This window comes from Danio rerio, chromosome 24 (assembly GCF_052040795.2).
Source record: "Danio rerio strain M-AB ecotype USA chromosome 24, GRCz13ab, whole genome shotgun sequence".
NCBI lineage: Eukaryota > Metazoa > Chordata > Actinopteri > Cypriniformes > Danionidae > Danio > Danio rerio.
Window position 1 is genome coordinate 24383598 of NC_141044.1, and position 18449 is coordinate 24402046.

Here is an 18449-nt window from a genome sequence, read left to right on the forward strand (position 1 = left end):
AAACCCATAAAGTGTTATTTCATTTTTATCCTTTATCTGTTTTTTTGTTCACCTGCACTTTTATTTAATAAAATGTTGTATATATTACATCTACATTTAGCAGATGATTTTGTCCAATGCAAATTACAATTGAGAAGTCATTCAGCGATTCCACAAGCAGCAATACACATAAGAAGTGCTAATTATATAAAGAAACTGTTTGTGCTGGAGTAAGAAGGGGAAGTTTTTTTTTTTTTTTCGAGAGAGAGAGAGAGGAGAACTTTCTACAGGTGGTTTGTCAATCCCACTCACCCATGTAAAGCATTCTTCACAAATGCACAATAAGTTTTTTCTGTTTTTTTATATAGTGACTGTAAAAATGTGTCTGCTTAATAATTTTATGCAGATGCATCTCCTTACAAATCATTTAAATAAATATAAAATCATAAATTCTTTCCAAATATGTTCGTTTTGTGAAATTATATTGATATCGCAAAATATATAGTAGAAAAAAATCCCCTAAATACCGTGTAGACATAGTACATATCATTCCAATTTCAAATACAGTTGTGATCAAAATTATTAGTCCCCCTTTGAATATTTTTTCTTTTTTAAATATTTCCCAAATTATATTTAACTGAGCAAGGTCAATTTCACACTATGTCTGATAATGTTTTTTCTTCTGGAGAAAGTTTTATTTTGTTTTATTTTGGCTACAATAAAATCAGTTTTACATTTTTTTATAAAACCTTTTTAAGGTCAAAATTATTAGCCTCTTTAAGCTACAGTATATTTTTACTATAGTCTACAGAACAAACCATAGTTATACAACTTGCCTAATTACCCTAACCTGCATAGTTAACCAAGTTAAGCCTTTAAATGTCACTTTAAGCTGTATAGAAGTGTCTTGAAAATTTTTAAGTAAAATATTATTTACTCTCATCATAGCAAAGATAAAAAGAAATCAGTTATTAGAAATGAGTTATTAAGACTATTATGTTTTGAAATGTGTTGCAAAAATTTTTTTCCGCTAAACAGAAATTGGGGAAAACATTTTTTTGTAATTGTTTTCTATTTTAATATACTTGAAAAATGTAATATATTTCTATGACGCAAAGCTGAATTTCCAGCTTCATTACAGTATATATCACACAATCCTTAATTCCTTTCTAAAAAGTATAAAACATTGGCTTTAGTCAAAGTAAAAAGAAAAAAAAGTCTCTCTGTTGCAGTCATTAAACTAGAAAATGATGAATGACAGTAAGTTACCACAGCTTTCAACATATAATTGAAATGAACAAAAATGGTCTGCCGATAGTGCCGGCTTAAAGGACATTTACGGGCTGTTAACCTGTGTAAAAGAGAGTAGTTAAAAAATGCTATGTTTTACAAGGAAAAAAAAAACTTTTAAATTGTACAGCACTGTATTAAATCCTCTTGAACACAACTTAAAAACACCACACACAATGAGATTATTAAAGTGATTGTTTTATATCATAATGAATTCAGGTCTATCATTAAAATAATTTCAAATCAAATTACTTTTTATTAATTTGTTTATTAAGTGTATATAGTTTTTTTTTAGTACGGGAACTGAATATATAATACAGAGCAAATGACATTTGTACAATTATCTATGAAGTTATGTCAATATCTGATAACTTTTGTAAAATACATTTAATCTGTTTCCCATTTCTAACCCTCTTTTTGGTCTGAACTATGTTTATTAGTAAGATTTGTTTAACCTATACCGTGCAGATGCACAAATTTGACACAATGTATTGTTTGAAATATTAAAAACATGTAAATATTACTTTAAAAATTCTAAAACATATTTTCATAAAGGAGTATTTAACAATTTAATCAGCAATCACAGCTAGTCAAATTTTCCACACAGACAATGCCTGCAACTAGAGCACACAAACAAAAACCACAATAATTGCAGTTAGTAAAGTTTTTGGCTTGTCATATGGAACGTTTAGGGTCAGACTAACTTTTGAGGAGTCTTTGGACGGAGTTGAAATGGATCCATGTGGTTCCCGCTGAGGTGGAACAGGGGAATGGATTCTCCATATTGGAGGCAGTGGAGCTGGACAGAACTGGCTCACATTCAGAGACAAGGGTGTGGACTTTCTAGCAATGAAGGATTATGGGACTGATTAAGGTTACATGGTCACACACACCCATACAGTTACATTAAGACTTAGGAGAGATATACTCCAGTCAAATACACCTGTCAATTTTGGGATTTTCTGTTATTATTATTTTTTCTTTAATCTATTGTACAGAAGGCATAAAAATGACACTTTTATGTTTATTTTGTTACACTTTTTAAATCCCAATACATCTGTAAAGGCTTTTTTAATTCACATCTGAATTTTGAAGGTTTTACCAGAGAGTTTAGCTCAAATGTACATGAATGCAGTATTTTCAAAATTGTGGAGGGCATAAAAAGACATCCAAAACCTCCTCTGTAAAAACACATTACTCTAGTATGTTAAAACACAAATTTGAAACCTTATATATGCGTTAGAAACGTATGCCAATTTAACAGCAATTCAATTTAACCGCATTGAATGATCTCGTAAGGGAATGTTTTCAATAATAGTCGCCATAATCCATTCAAAATATATCAATTTGATCGTAGCTTTTCAGTCAGATGTACACTATGTTCTTTGGCAAATTGAATGATTCTGAGTTTAAACAAGGTAAGATCTACACTTGCTGTAAATGTGTTAGTCCTCTCCTTGCTTTCCTGTCTTTAATCTTAAAATAACACTCCACCTCAGCTCATTTCCTAACCTGTAACCATGACTCAGCTCTGAGGTGCACTTCAAACAAACCAGGCCCGAGAAAAGCACAAATCAAGCTCAATTTATAAGCCAGCTAGCTAGTGGATGTTGGCTTTCTTTCACCCTTATGAGTGAATTAAATCAAGCTAAGCTCATCTTTTAGCTCTGTAATTTTAAAACGATCTCTCTCGCTGAGCCTGTTTCTCACGTTGGCACATACGTTGCTATATAGGTTTGGTAATCCCTTAAAACACGAGGGATGTGGTAAATTTGAGTCGAATGCGTGAAATTGCTGCAATTTACTTACCACTTGAAGAAATAATTCAAATTCTTGTCCGAATAATGGCGTTTGCCTCAAATAAAAAATGTGGCCGATGTGGTCGACGCGTCAAGCCACGCCATGCCCCTATGGAATCTCGAAAAGCTGACTCATTTGCCAATATCTATCAGTCATATCAATAAATCGTTTTGAACCGCATTTAATCTATTATACAGGGCGGTGTTTTAATTCTTAAAAAAATATAAATATTTATGTAAGGAATGTTATTTTGACAGGGAGCCTTTTGAACGCTTAAAAATAATGACGTCACAATGCAGCGATACTTAACGTTACTGTTTATTCATTTATTCATTTTATTTTTTGCTTAGTCCCTTTTTTTAATCTGTGGTCGCCACAGTGGAATGAACCGCCAATTTATCCAGCAAACGTTTTGCCTTTCCAGCTGCAAACCATCTCTGCGAAACATCCATACACACTCAATCACACCCATACACTACTGACAATTTAGAGTGCCCAATTCACCTGTACCGCATGTCTTTGGACTGTGGGAAAAACCGGAGCACCCGGAGGAAATCCGTACGCGAACGCAGGGAGAACATGCAAACTCCACACAGAAACACAAACTGACGCAGCCAAGGCTCAAACCAGCGATCTTGTTGCTGTGAGGCGACCTACTGCGCCACTGCATCACCTACATTAACTGTATAAAATAAAAATATGATTAAACTAAAATAAAACATATTAGATAAAAAAATAAATGAACACTAAATAAAGTCTAAGAGCCTTAAGAACGAACTGCTTTTCTTTCCTTTTCCCCTTCTAAGTAGCACAAATAACCAAACCAATCTAAAATAATCTTTATTAAAAATTATTTTGCCTTTTTGCATTTTACATTCATTCATTTTCTTTTCAGCTTAGTCCCTTTATTAATCTGTGATTGCCACAGCATAATGAACCGCCATATAATCCAGCATACGTTTTATGCAGCAGATGCCCTTCCTGCCGCAACCCATGACTGGGAAACACCCATACACTCTCATTCACACACATACACTAAGAACAACTTAGCATACCCAATTCACCTATAGCAGATGTCATTGAACTTGTGGGGGAAACCGGAGCACCTGAAGGAAACCCATGTGAACACGGGGAAAACATGGTCCACATAGAAATGCCAACTGACCCAATTGAGGCTCGAACCAGCTGTCTTCTTGCTGTGAGGTGATTGTGCTACCCACTGCGCCACCGTGACACCCATTTTACATACAAATTTAACAAAATTATTCCTGTTCATATATATTTTGTTACAATTTTTATAAATTACATTCACAATTATTGTTTTGGTTTTCCATTCTTGCAAAACATGTAATGCAGGTTATTAAAAATTTACACATGATAACAGCATCTTTCCAAAGACTGCACTTTTAAATGTTTGTATTTTCAGGCACTCAACAAGAAAAAAAAAAGGAAAACATAAAAAATAAAAAAATTTGTCATAAACACTAATTAATAGGGAAATTTGAAAACAAAGCCACTTAAAAATCTAAATAAATGCTATAATGCTTTGTGTCTATATATAATATTACCAAAACTATATAACTTTCAGGAGCGGTCACCTTGAAGTTACCATATGATTTCATTGTATAAATAAAGAGCAGCATGAACATTCTTTCAAATATCTCTACAGAAGTCAGTCATGCGTTTTGGAAGAGCCCAAACATGGATAAACATTTTTTGTTCCCCCCCTAAACTCTCTCCCTATAAGAACGACTACAACAAGATAAAAAAAGAGACCAAAAACAAGCTTAAAAAGAGAATGACACTGAGTCACAAGTCCAGTTTATTTGACAAAACAGTCCAGAAACCTGACAGGTTGAGTGAAAGCGGACAAAGTGAAGCCACAGCTGTGATCCACAGCAACCACCGAATGAAACAGAGCGCGAAGGAAAGGATAACTAGACCAAGAGAACAAGGAGACACGGAGATTGCTGATCTGGAAAGAAAAAGACAGAAGGAGGAACATGAGCTCTAAGATACAGAGGCCGCCATTAAGATTAGCTGAGACAGAGAAGAAGGTGTATTTGTGTGTGTGTGGTAAGCTGGGAAGCTCCATGCTGCAAGGTGGGGGTTCTGCCTCAGAGGAATCGCTGTGTGTTTTGGCAGCCTAACTGGATGGTAACGGTGCATGCATGTGTGTGCATGCGTGTGTGTGTGTGTGTCTCCTGCATCTCCAAGCCACTCCTCCCTCATCTCAGGTCTGCAATGGGCATTCCTCCAATCTGTGTATACATGTGGGTGGGTGGGTGTTTGGTGTTTGTTTTGAGTGGCCTCCCCTCCTGCATCGCTGTGGTGATGACGGACACGCCAAACTCCGATCTCAGGAGACGCAGACGCCGGGACTCAACAAAAACACACACATGCAGACACACCGAGAAGCATGACAGCATGAGCCCCCCCTGAAGAGCGAGTGCAACAAAGAAGCCATACGTGCATCCTTCTCGATATATATGAGCGTGCAGATGCAATCTCGCACCCACACCATATAGAACCAAATGAAGCAGATTTGTGACTCGCGAATGGTTATACAGACACCATTGTCTCTGGTTTCCACTTCTGGATGCTACTTGGCTCCGTTTGCCAGTCCGTTCATCTCATGTGTAGTGCATTTCAACTGGCCATTTCAGTGTGTGAATTTGCCCGCCCACCCCAACCCTGCGTTTTGTATTTTTCCTGTAAATCCGCTCCCTCTGGCCTCATCGGGAGGCGGTGTGTTATGTAGCTCGGCCGGGTGTTTGCGGTAGCTGTGCCCAGTTCAGTTTATATTCAGCTTAAAGGCCTCAGCACGGGATTCACCCAGCACAGGTGTGTGGTTAAAGTCTCCAGCAGCTGTTGCGGTAGAGCCACAGCTACAGACTAGGCCGCTGGCGGGTGGTGTCATAGGAGCGGACGACCTGCGACTGAGAGACCACACCATGCTCCTCCTGTGAGAACGCATATCCATCTGTTGGGAGAAACAAACAGCAGTTGTAGACCTTTGGTTAATGCGCATGTAATAATCAGTGGTGAATGAAGTATACAAATTAAGTACTTGAGTTTAAGTGTAGACACCTCAATAAAACATTATTCCAGTAAAATATTAAATATATCATATATTAAATTTAAAATTAATTATTAAATATAATATGAGTAAAAGCAAAAAAAAAGTATTTGATTTTTTGTACTGTACTGTAACTCAGTATTAAAAGTGAACTGTTACCTGGAGACCAGATTATTTTATCTGTGAGTTGTGAGTTGTTGACTGAAGATTCACTCTGACCAGGTCATATGAATCGGTGAGTCATTAACTAGTTACTCACTCTGACCAGATAATTTGAATCAGTGAGTTGTTAAGAGTGACTCTGACCAGATCATATGAATCGGTTGGTCTTTAATTAATTACTCATTCTTACCAGATCATTTAAATAAGTGAGTTGTTGACTGGAGACTCACTCTAACCAGATCTTTTGAATCAGTGAGTGGTTGACTGGAGACTCACTCTGACCAGATCATTTGAATCAGTGAGCTGTTGACTAATTACTCATTCTGACCAGATCTTATGAATCGATGAGTTACTAACTAATTACTTACTCTGACCTAATTGTTTGAATCAGTAAGTTGTTGATGAGGGAATCACTCTAACAGGGTCATTTGAATCAGTGAGCCATTAACTAGTTGCTCACTCTGATCCGATCATTTGAATCAGTGAGTTGTTGACTGGAGACTAACTCTGACCAGATCACATGAATCAGTGAGTCATTATTTAAATACTCACTCTGACTGTATCATTTGAATCATTGAGTTGTTGACTGGGGACTCACTCTGACCAGATCATAGGAATCAATGAGTCATAATCTAAATACTCTGACCAGATCATTTGAATCAGTGAGTTGTTGAGACTCACTCTGACCAGATCATATGAATTGGTTAGCCATTAACTAATCACTCACTCTGACCAGATGATTTGAGTTGTTGACTGGAGACTCGCTCTGACCAGATCATATGAATCGGTGTGTTATTAATTGGAGACTTGCTCTGACCGATTCATTTAAATCTGTGACTCAAAAACTTGAGACTTGCCCTGACAAGATAATTTGAATCAATAAGTCATTAACTGGAGACTCACTCTGACCTGATTAATTGAATCATCATAGAATCATTAACTGGAGACTTACTCTGATTGGAAATAATCAACGAGTTATCAATGGAATCATTTAAATGAGTGACTGTGAGATGTTGAACAGATGCAAAAGAATACTTACAAATTATTTTTGGATCTTTTTCACTGTGTATAGTTTGGACAGGAGACTGAGGCTTTTATGTGAGGCTATTAGCTTACAGGTTAATTAAACATTATTAAACTATTCACTAAAGAAGCACAATTCAGCACAATCCAACTCAATCTGGTATATTTAGCAGGTTCTGCAGATGCCAGTGGGTGTGAGGTGTAAAGAGAAAGCGTGAGGAACATTAACTTACGTGACACGGTCTGCTGCACCGAGTTGGAGCGTCCCACGCTGGAAGGCGTTTTTCTGAAGACCCGTGTCAGCAGGTGGGCACGCTCGTTCAGACTGGACACACAGAGACACACGAGTTACGCCACCAATCACATCGCACTTACAGACTGATTTACTACAAACATGACAGCTAGAGGTCAAACCACATGCAATTTTACAGCACTCAGTCCTCTACCCTGCCGCGTGGCTGTACTGGCGAACATCAGAAACTCTTAATGACATTCACTCGAGCAGAACACACACTTACACACACACACTCGCACGATTCTAAGAAATGGCTTCCCCAAGCACTCCTAAACAACTTTAAACTCAGCCCTGTGATCCAAAAACATCTCTTTGAATATTTCCACAGCACTAAATCTTCAAGCTTTCCAACCCCTCAAACAAAAACGATCAATATGAGAAGCATTCAACAGCTCTTTATTCTGAAATGAATGTAGTTAATAAAGAAGTCTCTGGTTGTTAAATGAAATGGCCAAATTTCAATTCTGTGGCATTTCGCCGGCAGTTTCGAAAATGAAAAGGAACTGAACTAGTCTGACCCCATCTTTGATAAACAGATTCAATGTAGAACAATCAGTCTACAATGTTTCCCTGTAAATCAGATGAAAGAGATCCTTCCTCTCATCCATAAAAGAAAGCGTGATCTGAAAAGCAGTTGTTATGGACGAGGGCCAAACTTCTCAAGGTTACAGCTCAAACCCATTGTGCTACGAAGGGGACCGTTTGCACTGTTATCATTGGGAAGGACGTGGCATTCATTTAGGCTGTGCTGCAACAGTGTATGAGATATGGCAGAACGTGGGCCAACAAAAACTATGTCTGCAAAACAGATGACCGGTTGAAAGATGGAGATGATGAATGGATAAATAAAGAAATAAAGGGATGGAATGACGCATAGACTCGACGGTAACAGGAGCTCTTTTTCCCTCCGCCGTTTCTCTGGAACGTGGACAATCCTTGGGATATCAGACAGTTGTTTTGATTAATCAAATTTTCAATAACTTATTTTCCTCAAGACTGTCCCTCATGTATGAGTCCAGGCTTGGCTTATACTTAGGAAAATACCTTGCTTTTGTCCGGTAGGGGCAGTTTATGGAAGCCTGTTTCCATAACAGAATAAAAATATATAACTGAGATTCTTTTTGTTTAACACACAAAATTATGACTTCAAGTTCATCTTCAGTTTAGAAATTGAAAACTTATAATTGAAATATTATAACAAATGAAGATTATATAACACATGTCTTGAGGAATACTACTCTTTATACAGTATATCTTGCAATTAACTCTACATCTGTCAGTTCAAGAGTTCACACTTGGCTACTGCTTGATACTATTTGCAGGTTTGGCATACTGTCCCTGGAGAGAACCCTGAGCTCAGAGATACTTGAGTACCTGGTCATATAACATAGATGGTGGTCTGAGATCAGGTAGGTCTCGAGAGCTCCCCTGGTAAAGGAGGAGATGGGGTGGATGGGGGGACTCTTAAAAAAATGAAGATTAAGAAATAAGACAGACTGGGCTATTTATTGGAGTCTTGCATTCTTCTGATTGTTTTTTCGATGACTATTGACGTAGGACCAGCCGCAATCAAAAATACCATGTGATCCTCTCAAAATTAGTTTACAAAACTTAACTTTGTATCTTGCAATTATAGCTTCTCCTCTGAACTGCTACATCTTCTATTTCTGAGTTTACACTTTGTTATACTGAATTTTGTCTAGTTCATAGTTACACTTCTACAACTGCGAGTTGATGTCTTAGCTCTATATCTTATTTCAATATTATTCCATTTTCAAAATATCAATATTAAAAAAAATATTTTATAAATAAAATACCAAAAAAGTTGTCAAAACTTCAATTGTGGCTTTGTATTTTTCAGTCTAAGAAGATCTGAGACAAAAGTCAAAATTACTTTCTTAGATCACACCAAACCTGCTTTTTGTGTTATGAGGCGTGCTCGCTGCTTATGTGCCCTCTGCGCCTCGCATTTTAACTGCCCACAGAGCCTTGCGTATTTGCCGTTGCACGCTGTGCACTCCCAGTTCAAAAAAGTCTCTCTGAGTGGAAAAAGTGCATTGTCAGTCGACTTTTTAATTTTCCAATCAAATTAAAGCAGAGGTGGGGTTTCTGTTGAGGCGACAACAGTGTTTGTGTTGTCAAGACGACTACAGAGACTTTTAAAGATATAGGAGAGACTAGTGGTCGCTGTTGCAAGTTATAAAGAGCTGTATGACTTTACAAATCATAATGTTATTAAATATTACAATTATAACAATATCAACAGCAACACTCACGCACAATACACAGCTCATTCGTTGCCTAGTGGCTTAAAAAGCACACCAAACTTTTTTTTTCTTGTCAACAAAAAGGCAGAGAGATGCACCTCACAATTTTGGAACGAAAATGTGCGTTCGGTGTGATCGGGCCCTTAGTCTGTAAATCACAAGTCTGCCCATTTTTCTCTGTACTGCATTTTTGTCTTGCATTATCCAACTTTTTTCTACTGAATTGACATTTGTGACTTTATTTCTCAAAATTTAGACTTTCTTCTGAGGATTGTAAGTTTATATGTCATAATTCTGAGTTTATGTCTAGTAACTGAGATAAAATAATATACAGGGTTCCCACTCTTTCATTAACAGCAGACTAATTGTAAATTAATCACCATTAATTGTAAATCAAGCACCATTGTACTTCATAGCTCAAATGAAGGTCCATGAAAGTCCTCACTGTACTTAACATTTCACTTACACTTAATATTTACATGAAAAATTATCATAGTAATGATAAGTTATGTTCAAACACTCATGTTCAAAGAACTTTATTTCAATCCGTTGAATTCAATTCTGGTAGTATTTAATTGCTGTCTCTGAAATATTGATCAAATCTACATTATGTGTCATAGTTCTTGTGCAAGGCTTAAATTTAAGATTTTTAAATTAAGTATTCCTTCATTTTTTGTTCAGTTTTTGATAGCAGAACAGTACAATTGTTTAAATAACACCGTCAACTTTTGATTCAAGAACTTTCATGAACCTATGTTTGTTTTCAAGCACTTTACAGGCCTTGAATTCATATGTCTAAATTCAAGCACTTTCAAGAAGCATTGGAACCTCAATATCGGTTTGTTTGATCCTGTGTAAAATGTCTTCCATTTTACTGAAGACAAACAGAGCGGCAAATCTAGATGGCTACAGCGCATACTCCTCATCTGAGTCAGCCTCCACTCAATGATGCTGAATTCAAGCTGATGTTTAATCATTCAGCAGATTTCTGCACTCGTTCAGGATGACTTACAGCCATTATGCTTTTTACAGCTGGATATTTACTGAAACAAATGAGGTTAAGTGTTCTGCTCTGGGGGAAACGAGGGGCTAAAACCCAAACAGGGCTTACAGCCAACATCCCTCTGATTAGAAGTCCATTCTGTCAACTCCCTAGCTATAAATTAGTGGCCTAAAGACCACAAAACACTCCAAGGTATTACAAAAAAGACTGCCAACTTTGTGTCTCGTATATATAGGGCTGTACACCTCACGCAACATGTACAGTAATATTTCAAGTGCTAAATCTGTGCTATCGCTCCACGCAGTCAATATCAAAACCCACAAACACAGGATGAAAACAAACACATGCACAGAGCTACAATCTGTAGGAGACTAAACACACCCAGTGATTATAGCTACGCAAACCTGACCAGATCATGGCCGTCTGATAGCGCAGAACGTGAAAAGAGAAAAATGAAAGAAAAGTCATGAGATGGTGATGATAATCGGAGGAAGGTTTAGGGAAACAGAGGTCACTGCACATCCACAGAGAGGGTCACCTTAAGGCAGACTGTTTCTACCTGCGCGCATGCCTGTATTTGACTCTACGGGTCTACGAGTCCTCAGTGTTGGGCCTGTGGGTGTTCAGGCAGGGGTTAAGAGGATCACAAAATGATGAAACACAAAGGAACACAAATGCAGAGTCTTTACCAAACACACACTCACACACACACACATACACAAATTAATTTACAAATGCAAAATTGAATGTGAAACACAAGTCAGCTTTAAAACCTAGTGATCTTTATTAAAGTCCCTTTAAAGCAAGGCAAGATTGCTCAGTCATTCTGTTTGAATGGTTAAACATCAAATTCTCCACAACTGCTTGCCAAACATTTCATATTCCAAATAATTTTATTGGAATCACTAATAAAATTAAACAAAAACTGTCTCTTTAGTTTCATTTGCAAACATGGCTTGACAAATGCGGGTAAGACAGACGCTCCCACTACTCACTTTGGCCGGTTGAAAATAATTTTTAAATTGTACTTTTCTTAAAAGCAGGGTTCAACAACAGAGATGGCCCAATATGTGTGCAAATGTGGTATTAGAATCGAGAAGCAGCACGACTAACAAAAATAGCAAAAGAAAGCAAGTGAATACCGAATAAAAGAGGATGATCACTCGCGCGCACAAGTGATAAGATGCTCACGACTGTTTAGAAACAGTGCGTGCTCCTGTTTCCTGGTGCCAAGCAACTGTGCTTGGAAACGCAACTGCTACTATCGTGTCTCTTTGAAATAGACTGGACAAAAAGCAATGCTTGTGCACTCATACTCCTGTTGCTTTCAAGAGCTCTAGATGTTTTTTGAAAAATGTTTTTTACTAATCTTTAAACATATCAATTGGCCTAACGTTAACCATGTACAAGTGATCATCCTTTAATTATCACTCACGGTATGTTTTTCATCTGCTTTCTTTTGCTAAACGTTAGTTATTTTTGTTAATATGGTTTAATTATCATTTTTACAATAACATTGCTTTAATAAAAAAAAAAATTCTCCATTTATGTGTAGTTAACTGGGATCTTTAGCCTGGACAGATTACTGTGCATATTTTAGATACATGATAATAATTACTTTTTTAAATGTCAATTGTTTTTTTAGTTTTTTTAAAGAAAGATTTTGTTGAATAAAAATAGCATGTATACAGCTATATTTTGCTTGCTTTGACAACATTATTTAATATTTGTTGCTAAGAAATAATTATTTACTTATTTTTCGTGTGGTCAAAGATCAATTTGGTAAATCCTTAGTGTTGAGCCCTGAAAAGTCATGTGAAATAAAAACGAAATGCAATGCGACACTATAAAACCATAACCCATTTGCTTATGCACATTAAGCAAGCTCATACACAACAAAAAAAAGTTAAATGAATGAGGAGGCATGTGGACATAACAACATCTAAATCAAGCAATTTTAGCGAGTCAAAGTCAAATTTATGCATATAAAAATATTTTCCCAACAACAAAATTGTGGCCAGTGAAAATGGCGAGTGGCCAGTAATGTTGGAGATCTACTAGCCACAGTGGCTGGTGATCAAAAAAGTTAATGTCAAGCCCTGTTTGTAAACATTTGAATCACACAAAATCTGCAGAAACTGGTCTGAGCCCCTCCCCTGGAGATTTATCAGCCTATATTGATCAATGATTGGCTCCTGTACTAGAAGGCGGGGCCATTACACTTTTCCCCATCTAAAACTATGTAAATGGCGTGTTTTGTATTCTATAGTCTTTGGCATTAGCTGAAGGCATTTTAAGGCCAGAAATTCAAAAAGATACTGAACTGTGAACAGCATTGTATAAATCCTTTACAGCGAAGGCTACCAAACAATGTACAGTAACTGCAAGCAATGCATGTGACAAAAGTCTATAATAGTTATCAATATCATGTATTGTATTAATAATATAATTATATTTCAGCTTAGTATATATAATTAATATATGAATAACATTGTATTATGTATATAAATGAATACATATTACACTTGTGTTTTGTCCACAGCATATTTTTGTGTTTATAATATATTATATTTATATAAATAAATATCAAGCAGCTGTCAGTAATGAATCAAATTAACATAATAATCATAATTAAATCTATAACACAATGAATGAATGAATGACTGAATGAATGAATAAATGAATGAATGAATGAACGAATGAATGAATGAACAAACAATGGAACAAAGGAACATACAAAGGAAGTGAGCAAAATTTGAAGTTTTGGTATATTAATAACTTTGGGTTTTAAAACTGTTCTCACTGCAAAGAATCTAAAATAAATGTACATTAATATATAATATAATATAATATAATATAATATAATATAATATAATATAATATAATATAATATAATTTTTAACCAAATTTTTTGGTGTGCTATGTGTATGTGCAATTTAAAAGGTCACTTAACACCAAAACACATTTTTTGAGCTGTTGACAGTCATATATGTGTCCCATGCAGCTAAAAACACAATTAGGACACGTATATTTCACTAAAAAGTGAAAATTGGTTGTTTTAACGTAATTGCAAGCAAATTCATACTTCCGGTTTGAAATGAATTTTTGAAGCTGCGTCACGGCCATGAGATCTTAGCGTGTATTCCAGCGTGTAGACTGGACGTCTGTACCTGGGAGTGCCTTATTACATCTCTAAGTGTGCTGCATTAATGCATGAGTAAGGTTTAGTTCAAACCAATCAGCGAGCTCTATTGTGCAACTTCATTAGTATACATGCTAACTTCCAAAACTATTAGATGGCAGAGAGACGCCACGTTGTGCTTGCCAAAACTAGCGTGCAGTGTTGCTTTTATAATTTGCTGCAGTGAAGGTTTTGTTTTCATTTTCTCCCTATGAGAGCGCAGCTGGACTCACGTGTGGATTACAGTGCACGCAGAGTGCAACAACAATAGTCGAGAAACTATGTGCAAGGAACATTGTTTACCCGAGAACTTTTCTCATCCGAAAATGGTGAGATCCGGATTTGCTGCTCGTCTCCTCTTAATAAAGATGCAGCTCTAGTTGGTGTTGGTTGTCCTTTCTCTACAGATTTGGCAAGTGAGCGACCAGTGGTCTTTGTTTATTCAGATGGCAAAGTTAGTTTGTATCGAACTAAGTAATACACAGAGTGTAAACATGTTAGCACCACAATCAAACTTATCGTGTAGGATTTTCACCGCATTTTGTGACAGGAATAACACACAGCTTTCTGAAGCTACCTGCCGAGTGCATCTAAGTTTCAGGGAAATGCTGAGTTTTTTTTTCTCTCATTCGCTGTGTGGTAACATACATTGCATGAAAAATACATGCTTAGAGCAGTTCCTCGAATCAAATATCTTGTTTGTCACGGGGGGCATGAATGAATTTCCTGAATGAAAGAGCCAAACTGCAGTTAAAGTACATTTAATAATTTGTCAAATAATTTGATTACTGGTGTCCATGTAAACACAGTCGCTGTCTTTTTCCCCAGTGTGTGTGTTTATTTTACCTCTGAAAATCACCGCATGCCCAAACTGACACTCCCATTTTTATCTAATTTTTTTTTACAGACTATCCCTCTTTTGCTCCTCCAACACTCCCCCCTAAAAAGAGGTGGACATGCCCACTTTAAAAAAAGGTGTAAAAAACCCCTGCTGGAACAAGGTTTACACTGCATTAAATGTGACCCAATTCAATTCCGATTTCTTGCTCATATGTGACACAGATCAGATCTGTTCTATGACCGTGTAAACACGAAAACACGCATGCATTTGGATATTCAGAGATTGGTTTCAGGCCTCCTTCATATGTGGAAATAATCAGATATAAATCAGATATGTGACATTGCAAATATTGTTTAACAGGCAGATTGGATTTTTTAAGGCATTCCATTTTGTTTGTCATTAAACTTGTGACAATGTCGTACTTCTAAGTGGTTTAATGACGTAGAAGGAAGAGCCTGTGTAGAGACGCCGACACGATTAACAACAACAGAAGAAACACAGAGGAGGAAAGTGGTCAGTTGTCACAATTTGCTCCCACCAGACCTGAGATCTCTCTCGCACCCACAAATTCATTGGAATAGTGGAGGACACCATATATAAACCAGCAATGACGGCCCTTTTCCTCCTCTTCCACCTTAAAATCATTTTAAAGTTCAACTTCGCATATTTTACAGAGCTAAAAGCAAGACAATTTCTTCAATTGTATTTCAATTGACAATTTCTTCAATTCTATCAATTGTATGGCAAGCGTTAACACATGAATTGGATATGGGTCACAGTTAAAAAAACGTGTAAATGCACAGGCAAAAAAATCAGATATAGGCAGCAAATCGGATTTGGGCATCAAGACCTGATAGTGTAAACGGGCCTATGTGATTCAAATTAGTCACTTATGAAATTTTTTTTTTAATAATTATCCTGCCATAGTAGATTACAGTTAGTATGCTGTCACAGTAGATACCTATCTGTGAAGATAGCAAGTCAGATCACTAGGTTTTGCAATGTATCTAACATGTTGACAAAAAACAACAATTATACATTGCCTAAACATTAAATGGGTATGATATGACTTCATAGTTAAGCGGATTTAAGTCAAAGCATATTTAAAGACTAACCTGCGGCCGCTGGCATCTCTGAGAACGGCTGCTCCAGGGTCCACAGCCCGTGCCTCCAGCTCCTGCACCTCCTCCAAAAGGGTCTTCCTCACTGTACGTCTTCCTCTACACGCAGACACAATATATTATATTACATATTGCCAAATGACACTGTATTTCCTCCATAAATATACTGATACAGTTAAAGTCAGAACTATAAGCCCTCCTGAATTATTAGCCAATTTCTGTTTAATGGAGATAAGATTTTTTTCAAAACATTTCTGGACGTAAAAGTTTTAATAACTCATTTCTAATAACTGATTTATTTTATCGTTGCCATGCTGACAGTAAATAATATTTTACTAGATATTTTTTCAAGATACTACTTTTCAGATTAAAGTGCAATTTAATGGCTTAACTATGTTAATTAGTCAAGTTAGGGTAATTAGGCGAATCAAGGTATAATGATGGTTTGTTCTGAAGACAATCAAAAAAATATTGCCTAAAGGGGGTTAAAAATATTGATCTTTAAATGGTTTCTTTCTCCAGAAGAAAAAAATATTATAGGAAATGCTATGAAAAAATTCCTTACTTTGTTAAAGAGCCCCTATTATGCAGTAAAAAAGGGTCATATTTTGGTTTTGAGGGTCTCCAACAACAGACTGATGTGCATGTAAGGTCAAAAAACACTTTGTCTCATGCTGTGTTCACACCAGACGTAGAAGAAGTGTCAAGAGTGAGTGATTTACTTGTCAAGTCTATGCAAAGACGCGAATAGACAACTGCGGTCACTGGAAAGACAGAAGAATCCGTTTCTGTTCTGAAGCGAATTTGACACGCAAATGAAGCAGATTTGACGCGCGAATAGTATGATTTATCTGCGCCTCCCACGACTGGTGTGAACACAGCATAATAATATGCATTTATTTTTACCTAATTATCCCAGCGACTCCCATATGCGATTAATTTTTTCCCAAACCCCTCCGTAGCGCGATGCCAATCTGCGCTGATGGGTCCGATGACCCAGTCTGTTGTGATTGGTCGACTGCGCTCAGCGCAAGACAGAGAGAAATGCCTTCTCTTCTTAACCATAAGTAAAAACAGTGACACACATTCAGTATTAATCCACACAGTGGCAAAAGCTGAACTATTTTAAAACTTGATCGCTGCAAGTGTGTAAGAACAGCTGACAGCTGACAAGCAGCAAAGGATTGCAAGCTCACAAACGCATTTAAATCAATAAACAAAGAGGCACACGTTTTTAACGTGGTAACCAGATACAGTGCAAGCAGTTACAAGTAACAAAACACAATTAAATACATAATTTGCAAGCTAGAGAAAACGAGGCGTTTAACCATTTTAATCGCACTTACACTTGTGAAATGGAGGAAGAAACTGATCCATGAACTGTGTACTGTAAAGTTCCATTCAAGCTCTTACAAAGTCCCATACATCAATAGTCTTTTCTGATCCTTCCTTTTATAAACTGCCAATGAATCCCCTGTTGTAAGCATGTAGATTGCTGAAGCACTCGTCAGGAAAAGGACGGGAACACAGCAAAAGGCTGGGGCTTTAATGCTGAGGTATTTTTGCAAAAATTATTTTCAACCACTGACTCTTCACAGCCTCATCTATCGGTAGGGAAATCAACATTAACTTACCCTCACACTTCAGAGCACAGTGTCTGCGACATGATTCAACCAGGATCTGCTACAGAGTTTGTCTTCCTCTTTTTTTTTTTCTACAGTGTTTGTGGGCGGGGCCGGAGATTTCAATTTTACCGGGTCTGTGAGCGCAACAAATGGGCGGGGTTTGAGTTCAATATTGATATCACGCCGGCCCAGCTAAACAATTTGTCTATGAGTCGACTCTTTTATAGATGAATCAGTTTTAAACATGGCACACTTTCAGATTTAAGTCTTAGCTGAATACTTCACTTGACTTAGAGCTGTGTTACACACTACATGGAAGGTCATTTAAAAAAAAAAAGCATGATAGGGGCTCTATAAACATTATTTGGAAAAAATAAATACACAAAAAAAAAAAAAAAAATCACTGGCGGGCTAATAATTATGACTTCAACTGTATGTGTATGCTACTGTAGGATACTTACGCATTCCACACCACGTCTTTGAGTAAACATGCTGTTGGCACGAGAATCAGACCCAGCCAGAAGCTCCAGCACTGCATCACTCGTCCAGCCTGAAACAGGACAAACACACCACCATCACCCTCATGACACTACACCAAGGGTGCATTTCGGTGTCTCTGCTGCAGCTGTTGGCCAATGGTGTGACCTCTGACCTGTAGGAGAGTTTAATTACCCATTTAGCCAGCGCCGCCGTCTGCTGTTTGCTCTCCTCCTCTGCCGTCTCTGTTTAATGACTCACTTAGAAGTGTCCTTTTGCATGAGTCACTTCTTATAACAAATCATA

General features: G+C 37.0%; 3 protein-coding genes across 22 annotated transcripts in view; all 3 read right to left on the bottom strand.

The window, feature by feature from the left end:
- The window catches only part of spice1 (spindle and centriole associated protein 1), a 38453-nt gene extending 35264 nt beyond the window's left edge, over window positions 1–3189 (bottom strand). The window contains exons 1-2 of one of the 2 annotated variants that reach the window (XM_087308566.1): window positions 3079–3189; window positions 1974–2112 (exon numbers count right to left, since the gene is read on the bottom strand). The gene's annotated coding sequence lies outside the window, so the exon portion shown is untranslated. The remainder of the gene's footprint in view (window positions 1–1973; window positions 2113–3078) is intronic. The other variant, XM_087308565.1, reaches the window with a different exon arrangement.
- Window positions 1–18449, bottom strand: part of vipr1b (vasoactive intestinal peptide receptor 1b) — a 738286-nt gene that overhangs the window by 627089 nt on the left and 92748 nt on the right. The gene's annotated exons all lie outside the window — the stretch shown is intronic.
- Window positions 4857–18449, bottom strand: part of atp8a2 (ATPase phospholipid transporting 8A2) — a 143935-nt gene continuing 130342 nt past the window's right edge. For 10 of the 15 annotated variants that reach the window (XM_087309497.1, XM_087309495.1, XM_087309499.1 and 7 more), the window contains 4 exons: window positions 18128–18216; window positions 16036–16140; window positions 7567–7658; window positions 4857–6052 (listed from right to left, as the gene is read on the bottom strand). In XM_087309497.1, the coding sequence (XP_087165623.1) occupies window positions 5958–6052; window positions 7567–7658; window positions 16036–16140; window positions 18128–18216 (381 nt within the window). In that variant the 3' untranslated portion in view covers window positions 4857–5957. Of the gene's footprint in view, window positions 6053–7566; window positions 7659–11457; window positions 11512–16035; window positions 16141–18127; window positions 18217–18449 lie in introns of all 15 variants that reach the window. The other 5 variants (XR_015524922.1, XR_015524924.1, XR_015524923.1 and 2 more) reach the window with 1 other exon arrangement.